This window comes from Scardinius erythrophthalmus, assembly GCF_964197995.2.
Source record: "Scardinius erythrophthalmus genome assembly, chromosome: 20".
Taxonomy (NCBI): Eukaryota; Metazoa; Chordata; class Actinopteri; order Cypriniformes; family Leuciscidae; genus Scardinius; species Scardinius erythrophthalmus.
The window spans coordinates 28,557,537-28,574,296 of NC_138240.1; the positions used below are offsets into that span (position 1 = coordinate 28,557,537).

A 16,760-nucleotide genomic window follows, 5' to 3' on the forward strand; every position below is an offset into this window, starting at 1 on the left:
GAGAGAGAGAGAGAGAGAGAGAGAGAGAGAGAACGCGAGAGATAAGCCCATTTCTCGCGAGAGTTTTCCGGAAAACGGTTACCTATAAACCCGATCACGAAGTTTAGCTCTTTGGCTGTGCTCAACTGCTCAAAATGACACTGTTTAAGTGTCAGCATTGTATTGGAGAAGATAAAGCAGCAGAGGACACAGATCACGTGGAGGTTTGGTGTTATTCATGTTATACAGCAGCTGTTTTACCATTAAAGAGAAAAGCCTGAGGTTATGTGAGCTAGCTGGCTAACGTTAGCACAGCTGACTCGATTTATATATATTTACCTTTATCGTTAACACTACGTTAACATTATATAGCTCTTTAGCCTATTAAAGTAGTGTTTTAATGAAAGAAAGTTTTGCTTACTATTATGAATCGTTATCATAGTTATAGAACAGTTATACCATTGTATAATAACCGTAGTTATTACCTTTTGGTAAAACCATGTGGCTCTTCAGTGCAATTGTTTTTTTTTTGTTTTTTTTACAAACCGAAATATATGTGTCTAAAAACACACGAAGAACCAATCACCACTGCTGCCATAGTCAAAATGTGACGCATTTGATAATGCTATAAATCTTGCTGCCAAAACACAATAGTTAATAAAGCTAAAGTTATTAAACCAAATACTTTTTAAAATGTAAATAATATTATTTGGCATTGATTTCAAGTGATTGTAAGAGCATTTTCCATCAAACTGTCATTAATGTGAAAAAAAAACAACAACAAAAAACCCCATAAAACATACACATAATAAATTGTAAAGTATATGTGATGGAAGTATTTGCTGTACTGCATATAAGTTATGCTGATTCAAACACAAATTCGTTGTACTGCAATATTTCTTCAAAAACATGTTATTATAGTAATGATAATCCAATTGGAATCTTCATTAAGAACAATAAAAATGACACACACACACACACACACACACACAAAAAAACCTTCACAAGTAAATTACAGTTATTAAATCTTAGGCAATAAATGTGTTTAATTGGCATGAATATTTCACAATGCAATTAAAATTGAAGGTGACAGAGCAATAGAATCTTGACCTGGAGATGTTATTGTGAAATTAATTCAGTGTGTTTTATTACCTGACACATTGTATTGCAGAAAATTTTGCCACCAGGGTACAGTCATCTGCTGTGTCGTCATGAACTGCTGGAAATGTCAGGGGATGTTGAAAACTTTCGAGCGTGTCTTAAATTGCAGCTGACTACAAAGGAGGAGGTCCAAAAGTGGCTGGAGGACTTTCAAAAGACCTCAGCTTTAACATGGAGGAAATCCAGGACATACCCTGATTCTGGACGCTACAACAAATACAGAGTAGGAACAACCTGTTATGTATGTGACAGAGCTTAAAAGGAGCCGTATGTAAGATTGTGGCCAAAACTGGTACTGCAATCACTTTCAAATTACTGTGTAGAGCGGTGTATCCCCTCCCCCTCCCCCCTGACTGGAGGTTGCCAGATAGGCTGCAGGATCCAGCAGGAACGTAGGCTGCTACGTAGCTGTGGTAACTAGAGCAGAGCTGGCAACCCCGATGCCGAAAACACTACTGACTTTGTGATTGGTAGATAGGTGGAGGGTGGCGCTTCAGGCCAAAACACAAGATGACAACATCAACATCAGTTGAGGGCTGCAACTTCACTTTTTAAATGACAATATCCTGGCCGGACTACTGTTGTCAGTGATATAAGTATTTGAAATGAACATGATTTCTTAATGTCTAGTGACATATCAGGGCCATTTTATGATTAATTGAAATACATTTCTTACATACAGCTCCTTTAAAGGCAACCTGATATCAAATTGAGTATCAAACTTTCTTAAGATGTTCCTGTTCTTATTATCTTATAATGCAATTCATTAGAGTAATAACATTCTCTAAAATGATTAACGATGATGTAATAATGGTTACAGGATTAAAAGCAAAGAAGATAAAAAAAAAAACCCACCTGATTCCATATTCAGTTTAAACATTAAACGTAAGGCCATTCTCTCAAAACTGCTTAAGTACTGTATTTTGTATGTACCAGGTGGATCTGAGATGCCAACACAAAACATACAGTTCATCATCCAAGACATCCAAAAATACCAACTGCCCTGCTACCATGTTTCTAATTCTCAAGAGACATATGCATGAAAGAAAGTCCAGGTGAGATAAAAATAAGACTAAGCACAAAATAGTGCACAATAGTGCTAATAGTGCTTAAGCACTAAGCACAAGCACTACAAAACCACCAAATTTTTAACACCCAAACATTTGGTCATTAGAAATTGAATTTTCAATAGGTCATACAATCTATTTTGAAACTCTGTGTTAAAACAAATCTAATAACAATCTAATCTATCCTTCAACAGATCAGGAGACCCGCACATAGAAGAGGGCTATTTCCTTCATGTGAACTTGAGGAACGAACATAATCATAGACTGAACACTGCTGAGGTCATGAGGTGGAGAGATGTGTCTAATGACACCATTGAAAAGCTACATCAGCTCTACAGAACTGGTCACTCTCCTTCATCTGCACTCAAAAGCATTAAATACAACCTGCAGGAAGAGGAAGGTGATAACTACATTTACGCTATTGCAGATCGATCCATTTGCCCGGACCTTCAGTTCTGCTACAGGTCTGTCATTCAAGGGTGTTTGATAAACTATAGTAAAATCTATATTTAAAATGTGTTATGTAATGATAATGTAGTGAAGCTGTTTATGAGTCAGTAACAACAAAGAATTTTCATTATAAAAATATATCTAGTTCAAAACAATATTTGCATTCATGTTTATGTTTTTTTTTTTTATCCTAAATAATTTTTCTATAAGATTTTAAAATTTGACAAACTTAACTAACTTACTTAACTAACAAACTTATTGACCTTGACACAGTCATGACAGCCTACAGGTATCCTCCCTGTGATACCATTTTCTCTTTAATGGCTTTGTACATGTTGGTCACACCACACTGACCTTAATTTGGTGGACTTAAGTTTTCAATATATTACTTTTTCTTTGAAAAATATTTTTATAAAACTTTTTTTCAACACCACTTTGACATTTATGCCCCACAAATTGAAAACACGTTAATTGCAGAAGTGCATAAATTCTGTTTTATGTTAATATACATGTTGTTACTACTGAATACTGAGCACTACTTTTTATTATATTTCACTACAGATTATACTACAAGCTTTATCAAAAGTCATATGCTGAACCTGCAGGTAAGATGATTCTGGCAAACCTGCAGTGTCTAGAAAACAGTTTAGAGCAGTGCAGCGGAGATAGTCAGTTTATTGTGGCCATGTTAATGAAGTGGGTCACACAGGTGTAAGATGTTAGAGTGGACAGAAGAGTTTTGTAGATTAATCTGGCAGTTTTGATATGTGTTTGTGTGCGTAATATATATACAGTAGTCAACATTTGAAGTGAATCAAAACCTTTCATCAAAGTTATACATGAATTTTGATCAATACCTGTTCTTGTCTTAGGACAACTTTGAGGAACTTTTTTGATCCACTTCAAATGTTGACTACTGTATTTTATTAATATTCAAAATTATAAAACAAATAGTTGCAGTCCCAGATGCAAATCCATCTGTGCTAAAATACACCATATAGAAACAGCTGTTACAAGGGTGCATGCTGGGACTGATGTTGAACTCAGTTGCGGGGTTTTATTTAAAAGTGATAAATAGGAAATAAACAAAGACAGTACTGGATACAAGGAGGTAACGTTACAATCAAGCAACAAGGTATAAGGATATATTGTGAATATACTTTTGTGTTTGGTAACAACAGCCTTTAATAGTGACTACATTCACAATATAGCATGGCAATTTATTACAATATGTGTATAAATAGGATGGATACTTTAATTTGAAAAGTGCTACAAATATATTCAACATTTAAGTCCTTTTAATCAAATCAAATGATATTAAATTACATGCAAATGCAGAAGATTTGTTATTAGCGTTGTTTAATCCCAGCATTTTTCTTGTGAAATATGGGTGTCTATTCAGAGAAGGACATTTCAGAAGAGCTTTTTAAACCATTAGAATCGGAACAGTCATGGGAGACGACAACAGTGACAGGTGAGTATGTCCCGGTTGAAATGAAACAAGACTATATCATTAATAGTTGTCTACAAAGAGATATTATAGAAATGATTTACCAACATTTTGCCCTTTCTCTAAAACAGATGGACACACTACGTGCATTGAAGATGGGGTGTCTGTTACTACTCTACCAGTCATCACCACAGGTGAAACAACTCATCTTTTGTCACTTTGTTTGACTCAGTTCACATGTGTAGATATGAAACAGGTCAGCAGTGCAAAAATTAATGTCTATCTATCCATCATGTAATGCTAAATAACTCCATTGCAATAGCAAGAAATTTCATGTTTATGATCAGTACATTTTCTCACCCGCCAATGGCAAGTGTAGCAAAAAGTTCCAAGGACCCAAGAGCAGACAGATGTATAGTCAACTTTACTGAGAAAGTTCAAACTAAAAAAAACAGTGAGCCTCCTTACTCCAGGCCAATTCAAAATAGCCAGACAAAGACTGGTCAGCCAAGCGAGAGTCCAACCAGGAGTCCATCCAATCAGTTATCAAATCCAAATTGTAAGACAGGTGAGCAGGTCAGAAATGAGATTAAACGGGAATAACCGGACAAACCTAAAACAGAGTCAAGAGCAAGCACAGGTCAGACACAGGCCAGAAGGGTGAGCTGAACCAATCTAATCTCCAGAGCCAGGGATGTAATGGTCAGCATCAGGATGGGCAGTCCGAGAGCGCTGTGCTCTGGAGACAGGCAACCACAGATCTAACTGAGCAGAGGACAATTTCGTGAGCAAGACAGGAAAATGGACTAATAGACTAGATCGACTGACAAGACTAACAGGCAAGTTTGATATACTGGCAAAGAAACATGAAATTATGAATTAGAAATGTGGATGTGAATGAGATTGTGGAGGTCAAAAGTTGCTTATTTGTTTTGACTCTTTATGTGAGCTGTGTCTCGATGTTTTCTGAGATTAAGATTTAATATGGAAGCAGACGTTTTGTTTATTTGTATGTCTTCTATTTAGAAGGAGAAGATTTTACAGAAGACAATGAGCCAGGCCCAAGTACGTATTTTTTTTCTTAAAGGTCCCGTTCTACGTGATCCCATGTTTCAAACTTTAGTTAGTGTGTAATGTTGTTGTTAGAGTATAAATAATATCTGTAAAATTATAAAGCGCAAAGTTCAATGCCAAGCGAGATATTTTATTTAACAGAAGTTGACTACAAAAAACGGTTCGATTGGACTACACCCCTCTACTTCCGTCATTAGTGACATCACCAGAACCGTGTTTAGACTAACCACAGGAACACAGGCGTATTGATGGCGAAATGTCAACAGATGGTTGATGTTTATCTATAATCGGATACCGCAAAAGTTTAATTCGAAGTTAGTTTGCTCTGTCCATTTCACCACGGACTGTTTTTCTAACCTGGGATAATATCAAGCAGGCTTCTCTCAGCGTTTCATACTGACGAAGGGGACAATTTCAACTATATTCCAGCAAGCGGTAAGTACAAGTAGTGATTTAATATGGAAGTAGCGATCAACTTCACATCGTTTCTCTTAGTAGGATGAAAATAATCTAACTTAAACTGTGATTAATATACAGAAAGCGATCAAAGAACAATCCCTTTCCAATCGTCCAAGCTGTCAATCACACAGCGCGAGTTTATGGACACTTGCCAACACTCGTTATGAAATCAATGACGCTGTTACACTGCACAACGAAGCTCTTACTGTATTTATATGCCTCATGTTTGCATTGGTGAAATCATTAGTGAGTGCAGAAACTGCGTTGCAATGATAAGATCTTTTTTCACGCGATCAACAGGCTGTCATCTGCTCAATGCTCGTCACTGCAATTTTTTATGTGATTGAAAGAGATCGAAATACTTAAAAAACTTCTCAAGATTCGTTAATCCCGATAGCTGTAATAGTAAAAACGTATAATAGCTGTAATAGTAAAAGTTTTCCAGATAGTTCCACATGTAATGCCAGATATTTCATATGCAAGCATTTCAGCCAATCACAGCAGAGGGCGTTTACACTGAAGTCTCTCAGCAGACACGCCCCTTCAAACAGAGTGTTCAAACCAGGGAATGAAATCAGGCTAGGAAATATGCCTTTTATTTCTAAATTATAACAATTTTTGATCTAAAAAACATACTAACATTATAAGGGCACCCCTGGAAACATGATATACAATAATAAAAATAATCAATGGAATGGGACCTTTAAAGCATTTTACATTAAAGGGAAGAAGTCTGTCATCATTTACTCACCCTCAGATTGTTCCAAGCCAGTATGAGGTTTTTTTTTTTCTGTTGAACACAAAAGACAATATTTTGAACTTGAAGAATGTTAGTAACCAGACAGTTGGCGGTTACGGCAGCCATTAACTTCCATAGTAGGAAAAAAATACTATGGAAGTCAATGGTTACTGTCAACTGTCTGGTTACTAACATTCTTCAAAATATTTTCTTTTCTGTTCAACAGAAGAATGAAACTCATACAGGTTTGGGACGACATGAGATAAAAAAAATTTGGGGTGGTGAACTATCTCTTTAATAAGACTAATCCAGTTAACAGACAACACAGTCATTATCATTGTATCTATCTGTTAAGGCGGAGCTGAAGAGGTCGTTGGGTCTTTGGATGGACAGCTCGAGGAGATTTTTGGAATGCTAAAAAAGAAGCTAAATGAGGATGCAAGTTTTACACCACCTATAAGAGCGTTTGTGTCCAATTTCTTTCAAATAAAGACTGACAGTGCCCTGCAGTCATCACTTTTTTGTTTTGGTAAGGCCACTCAGACAATCAATCAGATCAGTGTACAACCAGCTGCAGGTCCACGGAGGAAAGGGGCTCTGGCTGGACGTAGAGCTGTTGGCAGACCCCGAAAGAGCTCAAGAAGAGAGCACCCATACTGCAACAGCAAATCCAACAACACTCCCCAAACTCTCACATTCTGTTTGCAGGAAAATAACACCCTTGAGAAGACAGTCCTCAACACACCACCACCAGCTTTTGGTGTGTGTGTAGATCCAACTACTGTCTAGAGTATATTACATTAATAAGCCTTAAGAAGCTGGGCTTTACAGTGAACATCATGAAATCATCTACTTTATATTCCTGGTCTTCTTGTGCACAATTCAACAGTGCATGTTGTTCTAGAAGAGGAAATGTTTGTTTTTGTATATTTAATTACAATGTAACGACATACTGATTTTGTTCTGATGTGTGGGTATGAAACACTTTTCACCAAGCAGGTAAATCACTGGATAAAATCAAGTTCCACCCTACTTTTTTTTTTTCTCATTGTACTCTGCAGTGTCACATTATGGAAGTAAATTGGGCTGTTAAAGCTGTTTCATGTTCACTTATTATAATGACTGCCATATTTTTAAAGGTGTCCAGACACCTAATGTTACAATTACCTTTTAGGTTAACAACCTTATATGAAGAGAAAATTTGTTCCTGATACCTTCATTTTCCAGACCAATGCAACTTTTTTTTTTTTTGCAATGATCTTTACTGTTGTGTATACACCACCTAAGTTTTATTCAGATCCAGTACCGCAACAAGCTGTCTGTGGTGGCCAGCTTAATGTGGTTTCATTATTTACATTTATTATGACAAATGGTCAAATCTTACTCTTTATGCACATGGACAAAAAAAATATTATGCATCGTTTTGCCATTTCTAAATGATTTTTTTTTTTTTGGACAAAATATACCTTGTCAATTATTTGTAAATTCATGGGTTTTCAGTCCCATGAATGGTATGGTATATTAGCATAGTTGTGCTTTATAGACAATGTTATTTTCCCTGGAAGGCACTACAAATACTTGCCTTTGTAAAGTACTCAATAATAAACCTGTAAGATCACGATTAATACCAATATATCTGTGATTAAAGTATTTTATATTGCATTGCTGCCATAAATGTCATCACAACAAAGGATTATGAAAATTCACTCAAGGTAGGACACCATCTTGGGAACCTTTAACATTTTATGAATTAGAAATGCACCAACCCTAATCTGTTATTCTGTCTAAGGATATTGTTACAATTCACCCATTCAAAATTAAATGGATTTGTTGGTTGTCCACTGGAAAGCTTGATTTTCCAAGAAAGATTATTTCAAATGGAAATGCATTTACTGTTAGAAACCATCCCAAAAAGTCATTTTTCTATTAATTGACAACTACGGGTTTTATGGGATTTGTGCGATTAATTCCATTTTCATCAAACACATTTACATGTACTCAAGAGTCAAAATCTTTCATGAAATTGTTTAATTCATAGATGACAAACCACAGCAGAATGAATTGGTTGTACAAAATATCTTGGCACCGGAGAGTAAAAAACCCTTTTCATAGTATGGATAGAATATTAGGATATACTTAATTCCCCAGATTATTTGAATTGGTTTTATATTGAAAACTGCTTTGTGATGCATGGTTGATGTCAAAGAACAACTTCTTTCTTGTAGCCCAATTATATCTTCCCTGGGTCCTCCTTGAGTGTAACGGTTCTGTTGAACACCAGCTGGGGAGGAAGAGGTGACAGATGAGACAAGTGTTTTCCTCTACTGTATGTTAATCTTTTTGACAATTTAATGTTTCTGGAAATACCTTTTCAGATGTGCTATCAGGGTCCACAGAAAAATAACCCACTCTTTCAAACTGAAATTTATCAAACACTTTGGCCTTGCCCACGGAACGATCCACTAAGGCACTTTCAATCACTGTTAAGGAATTCTAGGAATAAAAAAAAAAAAAAAAAGTATTTTAAAAATGAGAAATGTCAGTAACACTTTACTTCATGTAACATGAAGTTAGATGGTTACATGTAACCAAAATGTCTATATTATTGCATTTATTTTCTGCAGTTGCATATTGCACAAAATCATTAGTGGTGGTTAGGTAATCATTTAAGGGGCGGTTTCCCGGACAGAGATTAAGCCTAGTCCTGGACTAAAGTAACCTTTTAAACCAAATCAACAGAAACCTACTTTCTCTGTCATTGTTTTAAATATTCCTAGACTTGGTCTAGTCTGCAGTTTAATATGCTGATTTCTCTTAATTTAAACTCTGTCCGGGAATCCGCCCCTTAGAGTTTGCACTTTGGTGCATAGCTCATTTTAGTTTGTTGTAAACAAACTTCATTTAAAAATTCTAGTTTATCTTATATAATGTATTGCCTTACAGGGTTAATGTCACTCAGGAATCCAGCAGGAACTTCAGCTGGGTCCTCTGGGTGTTTATGGAGAAAACTACAGACAAAAACATGAGAGTGAGGGTAAAACATACACTTGTCAAAAAGACGCGAGACATAAAATATTAAAATGAAATAAAAACCTCTGGTTTGACAGCACACAAGGAAACTTACAGGCTTTCATACAGGCGCACTTCACACCGCAGTGGCTCGCTCACCCAATGAATGAATGCTTTGGGTTTCTCCACAGAGTCTGAGGTGACACACATCACCTCTAGCTCGCACACTTTACCACAGTTATCCTGACAAGAGAAAAGACATTTAACTCTACAAAGCCTACTGTATTATATTTGATATGCAAATTTCTAAGGCCTCTAAATTATCAACATGATCAAAACTTTGCTGAGAAGCCTGTTGTACACAAACTTCTACATGCCTTTTGATCAATCAGCTTATTTTTTTAGCAACTAAAAGATTCTCAACAAAAACATATGCAAACTTAAAAAAAAAAAAATTATGCAAACTAAGTAGATCATGTGAGCTAAGTGAGTGGTGTTTCACCTTGATGACGCGCTGTACAGAGATGACGTATCCTGCATGTCTCAAGCCTACTGGCTGATCTGGAGTCAGACGCTTATAGCCCTTCTCCATTACCTACAGCAAACACACAAAACAGCAAAAATTGTCACCTCTGCTTATATGGGATGCTGGTCCAATTCAAAACAGATCCTCATATGAAATAATCTTAAAAACACCTCTCTAAAGTCACTCTGCTCAATAAAGATGGTCTTTGAGAAGGAAACCAGGTGGCTGCCCTTGGCTTCATTGGCTGGGAAGTCTGGGACTCGAAGCTCCTTCTGAATAGGGGAAAAAACAGAGGAGTGATCCACTGCTGTTATGAGAGTACGCTTGCTACACTGCATCTACGTATATCATTAAACTCCATTAACACATGGCTGTCTGAAATACTTGATTTTGATTGGCATTGAGCAGTAAATATATTTTTTGGTTAACCTAAACTATGTTTGACTGTTGTCCATCCATAGCACAACGTGTGTGTGTGTGTGTGTGTGTGTGTGTGTGTGTGTGTGTATGTATATATATATATATATATATATATATATGTATGCATGTATGTATGTATGTATGTATGTATGTATGTATGTATGTATGTATGTATGTATGTATGTATGTATATATATATATATATATATATATATATATATATATATATATATATATATATATAGGTATAACCTTTATGTTTCTCATATCATTGTAAAGTCTTTGCATCTGAAGACAACTAGCAACTATAGTAAAAATGACCTTAGAGGACTTCAGTAGTATTTGTTAGTAGAGAGCATAAAACTGTAAGAGAGACAGAGCTGGATGACAGAAAAAAGGACACATTGATGCTAAATATGTGAGCTAATTAGTTCATAACTTGATAAGTAATTTGGATTTAGATTTTTTTTTTTACATAAATGAATACTGTAACATTGCAGTGTTTTTGTTTTGTTTTTTTGCAAGAGATATTGTTTTGTTTTTTTGCAAGAGATATTTTCTATTTTGTAATGGACTGTTTTGTTATGCAAGCTTTTAGCTAAACTAGAGAGTTCAACAAATTATTTCATTTCCATCTGTTATTTATTATTTGGTTTATTTGGCAAGTAGCCACATAATAATCATGATAATGTACCATCTGATGTACCATCTGTGACGGAGACTCAGATGAACTCGGGTTGAGATCCATGTTCAGTTTATTATATAACTGGAGTGTCAACAAACAAACAGGCTTGGGTCGAAGCACCAGGATTAACGGCAACGTAGATAAAGCAGCAAACGTCATAACAGGCAGGTAGTCAGGGCTGGCAGCGAACAATCACAGAGTAATCCAAAACAAGGCAGAGTCAAAAGGCAGGCAGCAAGGGTCGTAACAAGTCCAAAAACAGCAAGGGTCAAAACCAGACAAGATAAAGTACAAGGGAAAAACGCTCAGAAATGTCAACCGTGGCAAAACAAGACTTCGCACTGAGCTTGGCGTGCTCAGGGCTTCAATAGTCTGCAAAATGGAGTTCAGGTACGTGTTTAATCAGTCCAGGTATGTGGGTTGCTTGGAAATGTTAAAAAAAGTCATTTCACTCGGTGGCCATCTTTGAAACGCCTCTCGGCCGTGCAAGTACAGCTCCTATCTCTTTGAAAGGGTAAACATCAAATTCTCCAAACTTGAAATCACCAATAAAATCTGACAACAACTGTCTCAAATTTTGTTTCTAAACACCCAAATCATGACAGAAAATTATCATTTTCAGGCTGGATCAAGCTAATGCGCATGCGCAGTGGAAGCGTGCGTCTGACTGTTTCTATAGGAACCGGAGCTTCTAGCAGCAGCTGCAGTGACTTTACCCAGGGCTGGACTGAGAGAAAAAATAATAATCAAATAATCAGCCCTGGCATTTTGGCTTAGACTGGCCCACTATGATCATAAACTTTGCACGCCCTTGAATATGTATACCAACTCCTATTCCTTAAAACCACTAATGCCATGTAAAGAGTGAGTAGGAATGAGTGAGAGTTAACAGATGAAATAACTCCAAAATTAAATTTATTAATACAATTGAACTATACCTCCACAGTGATGAATCCTAAATCGAGCTATAAGTTGCATTGGCATAGCAATACCAGTATTTCCCACAGGATATTTGGTAAAACTGTGGTGGGTGAACTTCCGGCCTTCTGGGGGGGTTCATTTTTATTGTGCGATAATGACCATCTGGCTGTAATTAGCGAGAAAAGCTTGTGTCAGCTTGTCATTATTACAAAATTATTACTTAACCAGAGGTGGATTAGTACCCCCAGGGGCCCCTGGGCACTGAAGCTCATGGACCCCCTCCCCTACCTGACAACCACACCCTCCAAAGGAACACACGCATGCACGCACAATACTAAGGCCCACCAAGTGTGGAATTTGACATGCCAATCACTATTGGTCAAAAGCTGAATGATCAGTTCACAAGACAATGATACAATTTTTTTTTTGAAAAGTAGGGCTGCACGATTTGGGGAAAATGTCATATTGCGATTATTGAGGTCAATATTGCGATTGCGATATAGTAAACTAATGGTTTCATGAGTCCAACTTGCTTGGTTCTCAAGTAATATTTTACGTAGCGCACAAAAAAATATGTATGGTATGGTATGGTAGATACCATATCTAGATACCTGTATGGTAGATCCGGCCCTGCGCTTAACTGATTTTCTTTCTTTTTTTTATAATGACTGGCTAGCTGTATATTATGCCTTATGTAACAAACATTCATGCACTTTTTTGTACCTGTGCATTGGTTGGTAGGTTAGTTATGGTGACTTTCAGGGGCTCGAGTATGGCCATGGCACGAGGGGCGATGTCATTAAGGATCTCCCTTACACACGACTCCAACAGGTGTGGCTCCATGGTGGTCTGGGCAACAGTCACACCCACCTAAAAACAAACAAAAACAAACAAAAAAAACATGTCAACAGCAGGGTACAGTTTCTAATGGTGGTTAACCAATATATCAGCAATGGATAAAAGGGCAAACATCTGGATTTCTTTTTTTAACGATCAGAATCGGCCAATTAATTTTTCTGTTTGACAGTTTGGTGTTAGATGCAAGACTTATTTGGAATTCCACAATGAAACACACAACATCTATAACATTCTATAACAACGATATTTGTATTTCTCCAAAACGTAGCAGCTAGAGTTCTTTCTATGCATTTAATGTTTTGTATTGATTATCTTTGAACTGATTATGCAATTGGCATTGATACATTTACCTGACATAATAAAAAAAAAAAAATTTCAAACATTTGATTTTATTCTAATAGACTCTGACATTATTTTCAGTAAAGAGTTAAAAAGAATAGTCAAACATTCGCTCACATTTAATGATGCACAGATATCATTAAAAGCTTTTCATTTATGGAGTCAGATGAAATAATGAGAAAACACATATGAATCAAATTCCTTTGCCACGAGGAAGGACACTAATGCGCAAAGACCTTCACCCGCCGATCGAATGCCTCCTTTGGGCCGATTGAGCGGGGGTTTATTACTGTGAAGCTGCTTTGATACAATCTGTATTGTAAAAAGCGCTATATAAATAAAGGTGACTTGACTTGACTATAACAACTGTCATATTCCATCAATATTTGGCAAACAAGCAAAATTTGAACACCCAATAAAGATTTAATTCCACGGACCTTGTAAACTTTGGTAAATTCAGCTATTAGATCAGTGGTTCTCAACCTTTTTAACTCTAAGGTTCCCCACGGTCCAAGACAATATTCAAAGGGCTTCCATATTTCTGGTATTTATGCTGTAATGATTAAAGTAAAAAAAAAAAAAAAAAAGAAGCTTTTTTAAAGCAAAAAAAAAAAAAAAAGCTTTTTTAAAGCGAAAAAAAAAAAAGCTTTTTTTCCAGATTTTTTTTATTTACAGAAACTAGGAGTGGCAATACACTTATCAGCTACACCATTACATTTTTTACATTGATTATATCATTACAATGGCACCAAGGGGTGGAATATATATTAGGCAGCAAGTGAACAGTCTGTTCTTATATTTCATGTGTTAGATGCAAAAATATGCAAGCGAAAATATCTGAATTAGGGCTGCACGATAAATCACAATTTACATGAAATCGCACTTAAAACGATTTGGCTTATCGCGATTATGAAATCGCAAAGGCTGCGATTATTATTTATCGCAAGCACAGCTTGTCATTGATGTACAGCTCTGTAAACGCTACTCCATCTGAGAGCCCTGTGAGTTTGAGTCACTTATAATGTGCATTTGAAAAAGCAACACGCGTCAAACATTTCCAAAACATGAGAAGCATTTATGAACCTATTGTCCAACAAAAGACAACATTTAATAACATGCTTTTACTCCAAACTCACTTTATAACGACAGTTGAGCATCCTTCTATGAGATGATGTGGCTTCTTACATAGAATAAGGTAGTCATGTACATAGTCATGTTTAATCAAAGCGTTTCAATCTTCTGTTTATTCAGCTACAGTAATAGTATGATGCCTGATAGGGATTTCCTGAAATGATGTGTGTTATCTACTTCTGCGGCGGGGCATATTTGGCGTCTGCGTGAGATGCCCTCCGGCGTTCAGATGGAGCAGCATTTACTTCCGATCAGCCGTGTTGCACTGACAAGCTGCGCATAAAATAATCAGTCTTTGCCAAATCGCGCGCGGTTTCATTGCAATTAATTGTGCAGGCCTAATCTGAATCACTTTGACAATGACCAAATAGTGGTGGCTAGATGACTGGATCAGAGCATCTCCAAAACAGTATGTCTTGTGGAGTGTTGTTTTATTTACCATGTGAATGTGTTGTCTTCTATCATTAAATTTTGTGATGTGATACAGTATATCAGCAATACTCTAAGATATCAAGTTTCTAACAAACCTATCCTTATCTTAAAGCTCAATTAAACCGTTATTTGAAAATAACTTAAATTTCAATCTGTTCCTCAAACAAAGCTATGTGACTTCAGAATGTAATGGAAAATAAGTCAACTACCTTTATAATACTTTTAAGGTGCTTTTGTATCCAGACACAAAACTTAAAAATCCATTTATTTTAATTGCATTGTAAAGATAATTGAAAATAGTATTCTAATTTTCTCTTTTTGTGCATTATGGAAAAAATTTAAAGTAATTTAAATGTATGAGAAAATGACAATTTACTCCTAAAAATGACCATTTAAAGTTTTTGATGAACTATTCCTGTAAATGTCTTGCAAATAGCATTAAATGTTGTGTTTTGAATTTGTGGTGATTGATGTTGACAGACGCACATAATTTGCAGAGTGATCGGCACTGATAGTTGCTTTGTGATATTATCCGTTATCGGTAAAAATCAATGTCGATATTTTACAGACGTTTTTAATTAATCTGTGATCCTCTGTGGGAAACAGTGTGAGATCTCTTTCGCACTTTTAATAACTTCAATATTAAGCACGTCCCACAGTAGACTGCATTTTACGAAAGTCATGTTACATGATTTTACTGATTTTCACATTAAGTTTGGGCTTTTAAGGAGGAGCAAAAGTGCACCACTTTCATGAAAAGAAACAGAATGAAACAATCTACACAAACACATGACACATGCATAGGTAGGGATGGTTATTGTTAAGGTTTTAATGAGCTCTTACCAATACTGCTTATTGATCCGGTACTTTAACTGTTCTTATCGGTTCTTTTTTTTTTTTTTTTTTTTTTTATTAAAAAACAAAAATGAAGAATTAACAGTGCTTTATATTCTGAAATGTAAAATAAATATCTATGCCAAAATAAAAAGCAATGTTTGAGCAAAAATATTATATAAAACATCGATTTTTAGTGTTTTATATGCATAAGATAACATACAATAGAATAAAGAACAAAGAAACAAGTAAATTTTTTTCCAGGAAGGTCTATTAACATTACTGTTCCGGTAAGTAGATATAGCCTACAAAAGGAATCTAAGAAATCCACTTAAGACATAAACAACCGTTTAAGTGAATACTCCCCAAGCTGGCCATTTTGACATATTTTTGTGTGTATCTGATCGAAGCCCAAAGTATAATTTGCTTGTCAAAGTTGCGGTTGGGAAAGAGTCTCTTGCACGGATTATTGTGCTTTTAATAACTTTTTATTATCAAACACATCCCGCAATTTGGCAACATTAGACTGCATTTTACATATATCCTAGGGATGAGACGATTACCAGTTTCACTATAAACCACGATAAAATGTACTGACGGTTAGTATTATCGTTTAAACTTTAATTATCATTAAAACCGAGTTTGATTATCGCGATTTTAATAACTCACTGTAAATCCTGTCCAGCCAGCAACAGTCTGTCGCAGGCGCAGCGCGCAATGTTGGGTTTTTTTATTCAAGAAGGAATGGCGGAAGGCAGTGACCATACTCGGGAGATTTTTCAGCCTTTTAAGAGAACCAAATCTGAGGTGTGGTCATATTTTGGCTTTTACAAAAGTCCTGAGTGAAACTTAATCGAGGATGGTCACTGCAATAGGGGGAAACTTCAGATCTGCAGAGTCATCTTGTGTGACCATCACCCACTGCAAGGCAAGTTAACTTTGACCTCAATACCAAAACTACGTCTGGGAAATAATTGGGCACAAAATGTTGTTTTGAGTTGAAATATTTTATCTCACTCACTTGAAATAAACGTGAAGCTTCTGCGAAGAAAAGTTCGCAACAAGTGGCTTTGAGCCAAAGACGAACGAACAAGTTCAAACAAGACTATTAAGAGTGACATTTAAGAGATAATAATGTCATTATACACTTATTACACCGATTTTTTTTTTACCACATAATTACGGGGACATTGAATTGAGATTAATGTTTTAAATCTTTGCTGTTT

General features: G+C 36.0%; 2 protein-coding genes across 3 annotated transcripts in view; one reads left to right on the forward strand and one right to left on the reverse strand.

Moving 5' to 3' along the window:
* On the forward strand, positions 1–8,224 carry LOC308680964 (uncharacterized protein). 2 transcript variants are annotated; one of them, XM_081349444.1, is made up of 9 exons: positions 1–203; positions 1,151–1,363; positions 2,077–2,195; positions 2,402–2,671; positions 3,219–3,262; positions 4,060–4,131; positions 4,239–4,301; positions 5,134–5,172; positions 6,735–8,222. In XM_081349444.1, exons 1-9 carry the CDS (start codon positions 135–137, stop codon positions 7,166–7,168), a joined length of 1,323 nt encoding a protein of 440 aa, XP_081205570.1. In that variant the 5' UTR covers positions 1–134; the 3' UTR covers positions 7,169–8,222. The 2 variants fall into 2 exon arrangements, with proteins under 2 accessions (XP_081205570.1, XP_081205571.1); XM_081349445.1 differs by lacking the exon at positions 5,134–5,172 and having other exon boundaries at positions 6,735–8,224.
* The window catches only part of qars1 (glutaminyl-tRNA synthetase 1), a 40,731-nt gene continuing 32,083 nt past the window's right edge, over positions 8,113–16,760 (reverse strand). Inside the window, exons 17-23 of the mRNA XM_081349443.1 lie at positions 12,664–12,810; positions 10,085–10,186; positions 9,891–9,983; positions 9,504–9,631; positions 9,321–9,387; positions 8,747–8,872; positions 8,113–8,660 (exon numbers count right to left, since the gene is read on the reverse strand). Of these exons, the coding sequence (XP_081205569.1) occupies positions 8,610–8,660; positions 8,747–8,872; positions 9,321–9,387; positions 9,504–9,631; positions 9,891–9,983; positions 10,085–10,186; positions 12,664–12,810 (714 nt within the window). The 3' untranslated portion in view covers positions 8,113–8,609. The remainder of the gene's footprint in view (positions 8,661–8,746; positions 8,873–9,320; positions 9,388–9,503; positions 9,632–9,890; positions 9,984–10,084; positions 10,187–12,663; positions 12,811–16,760) is intronic.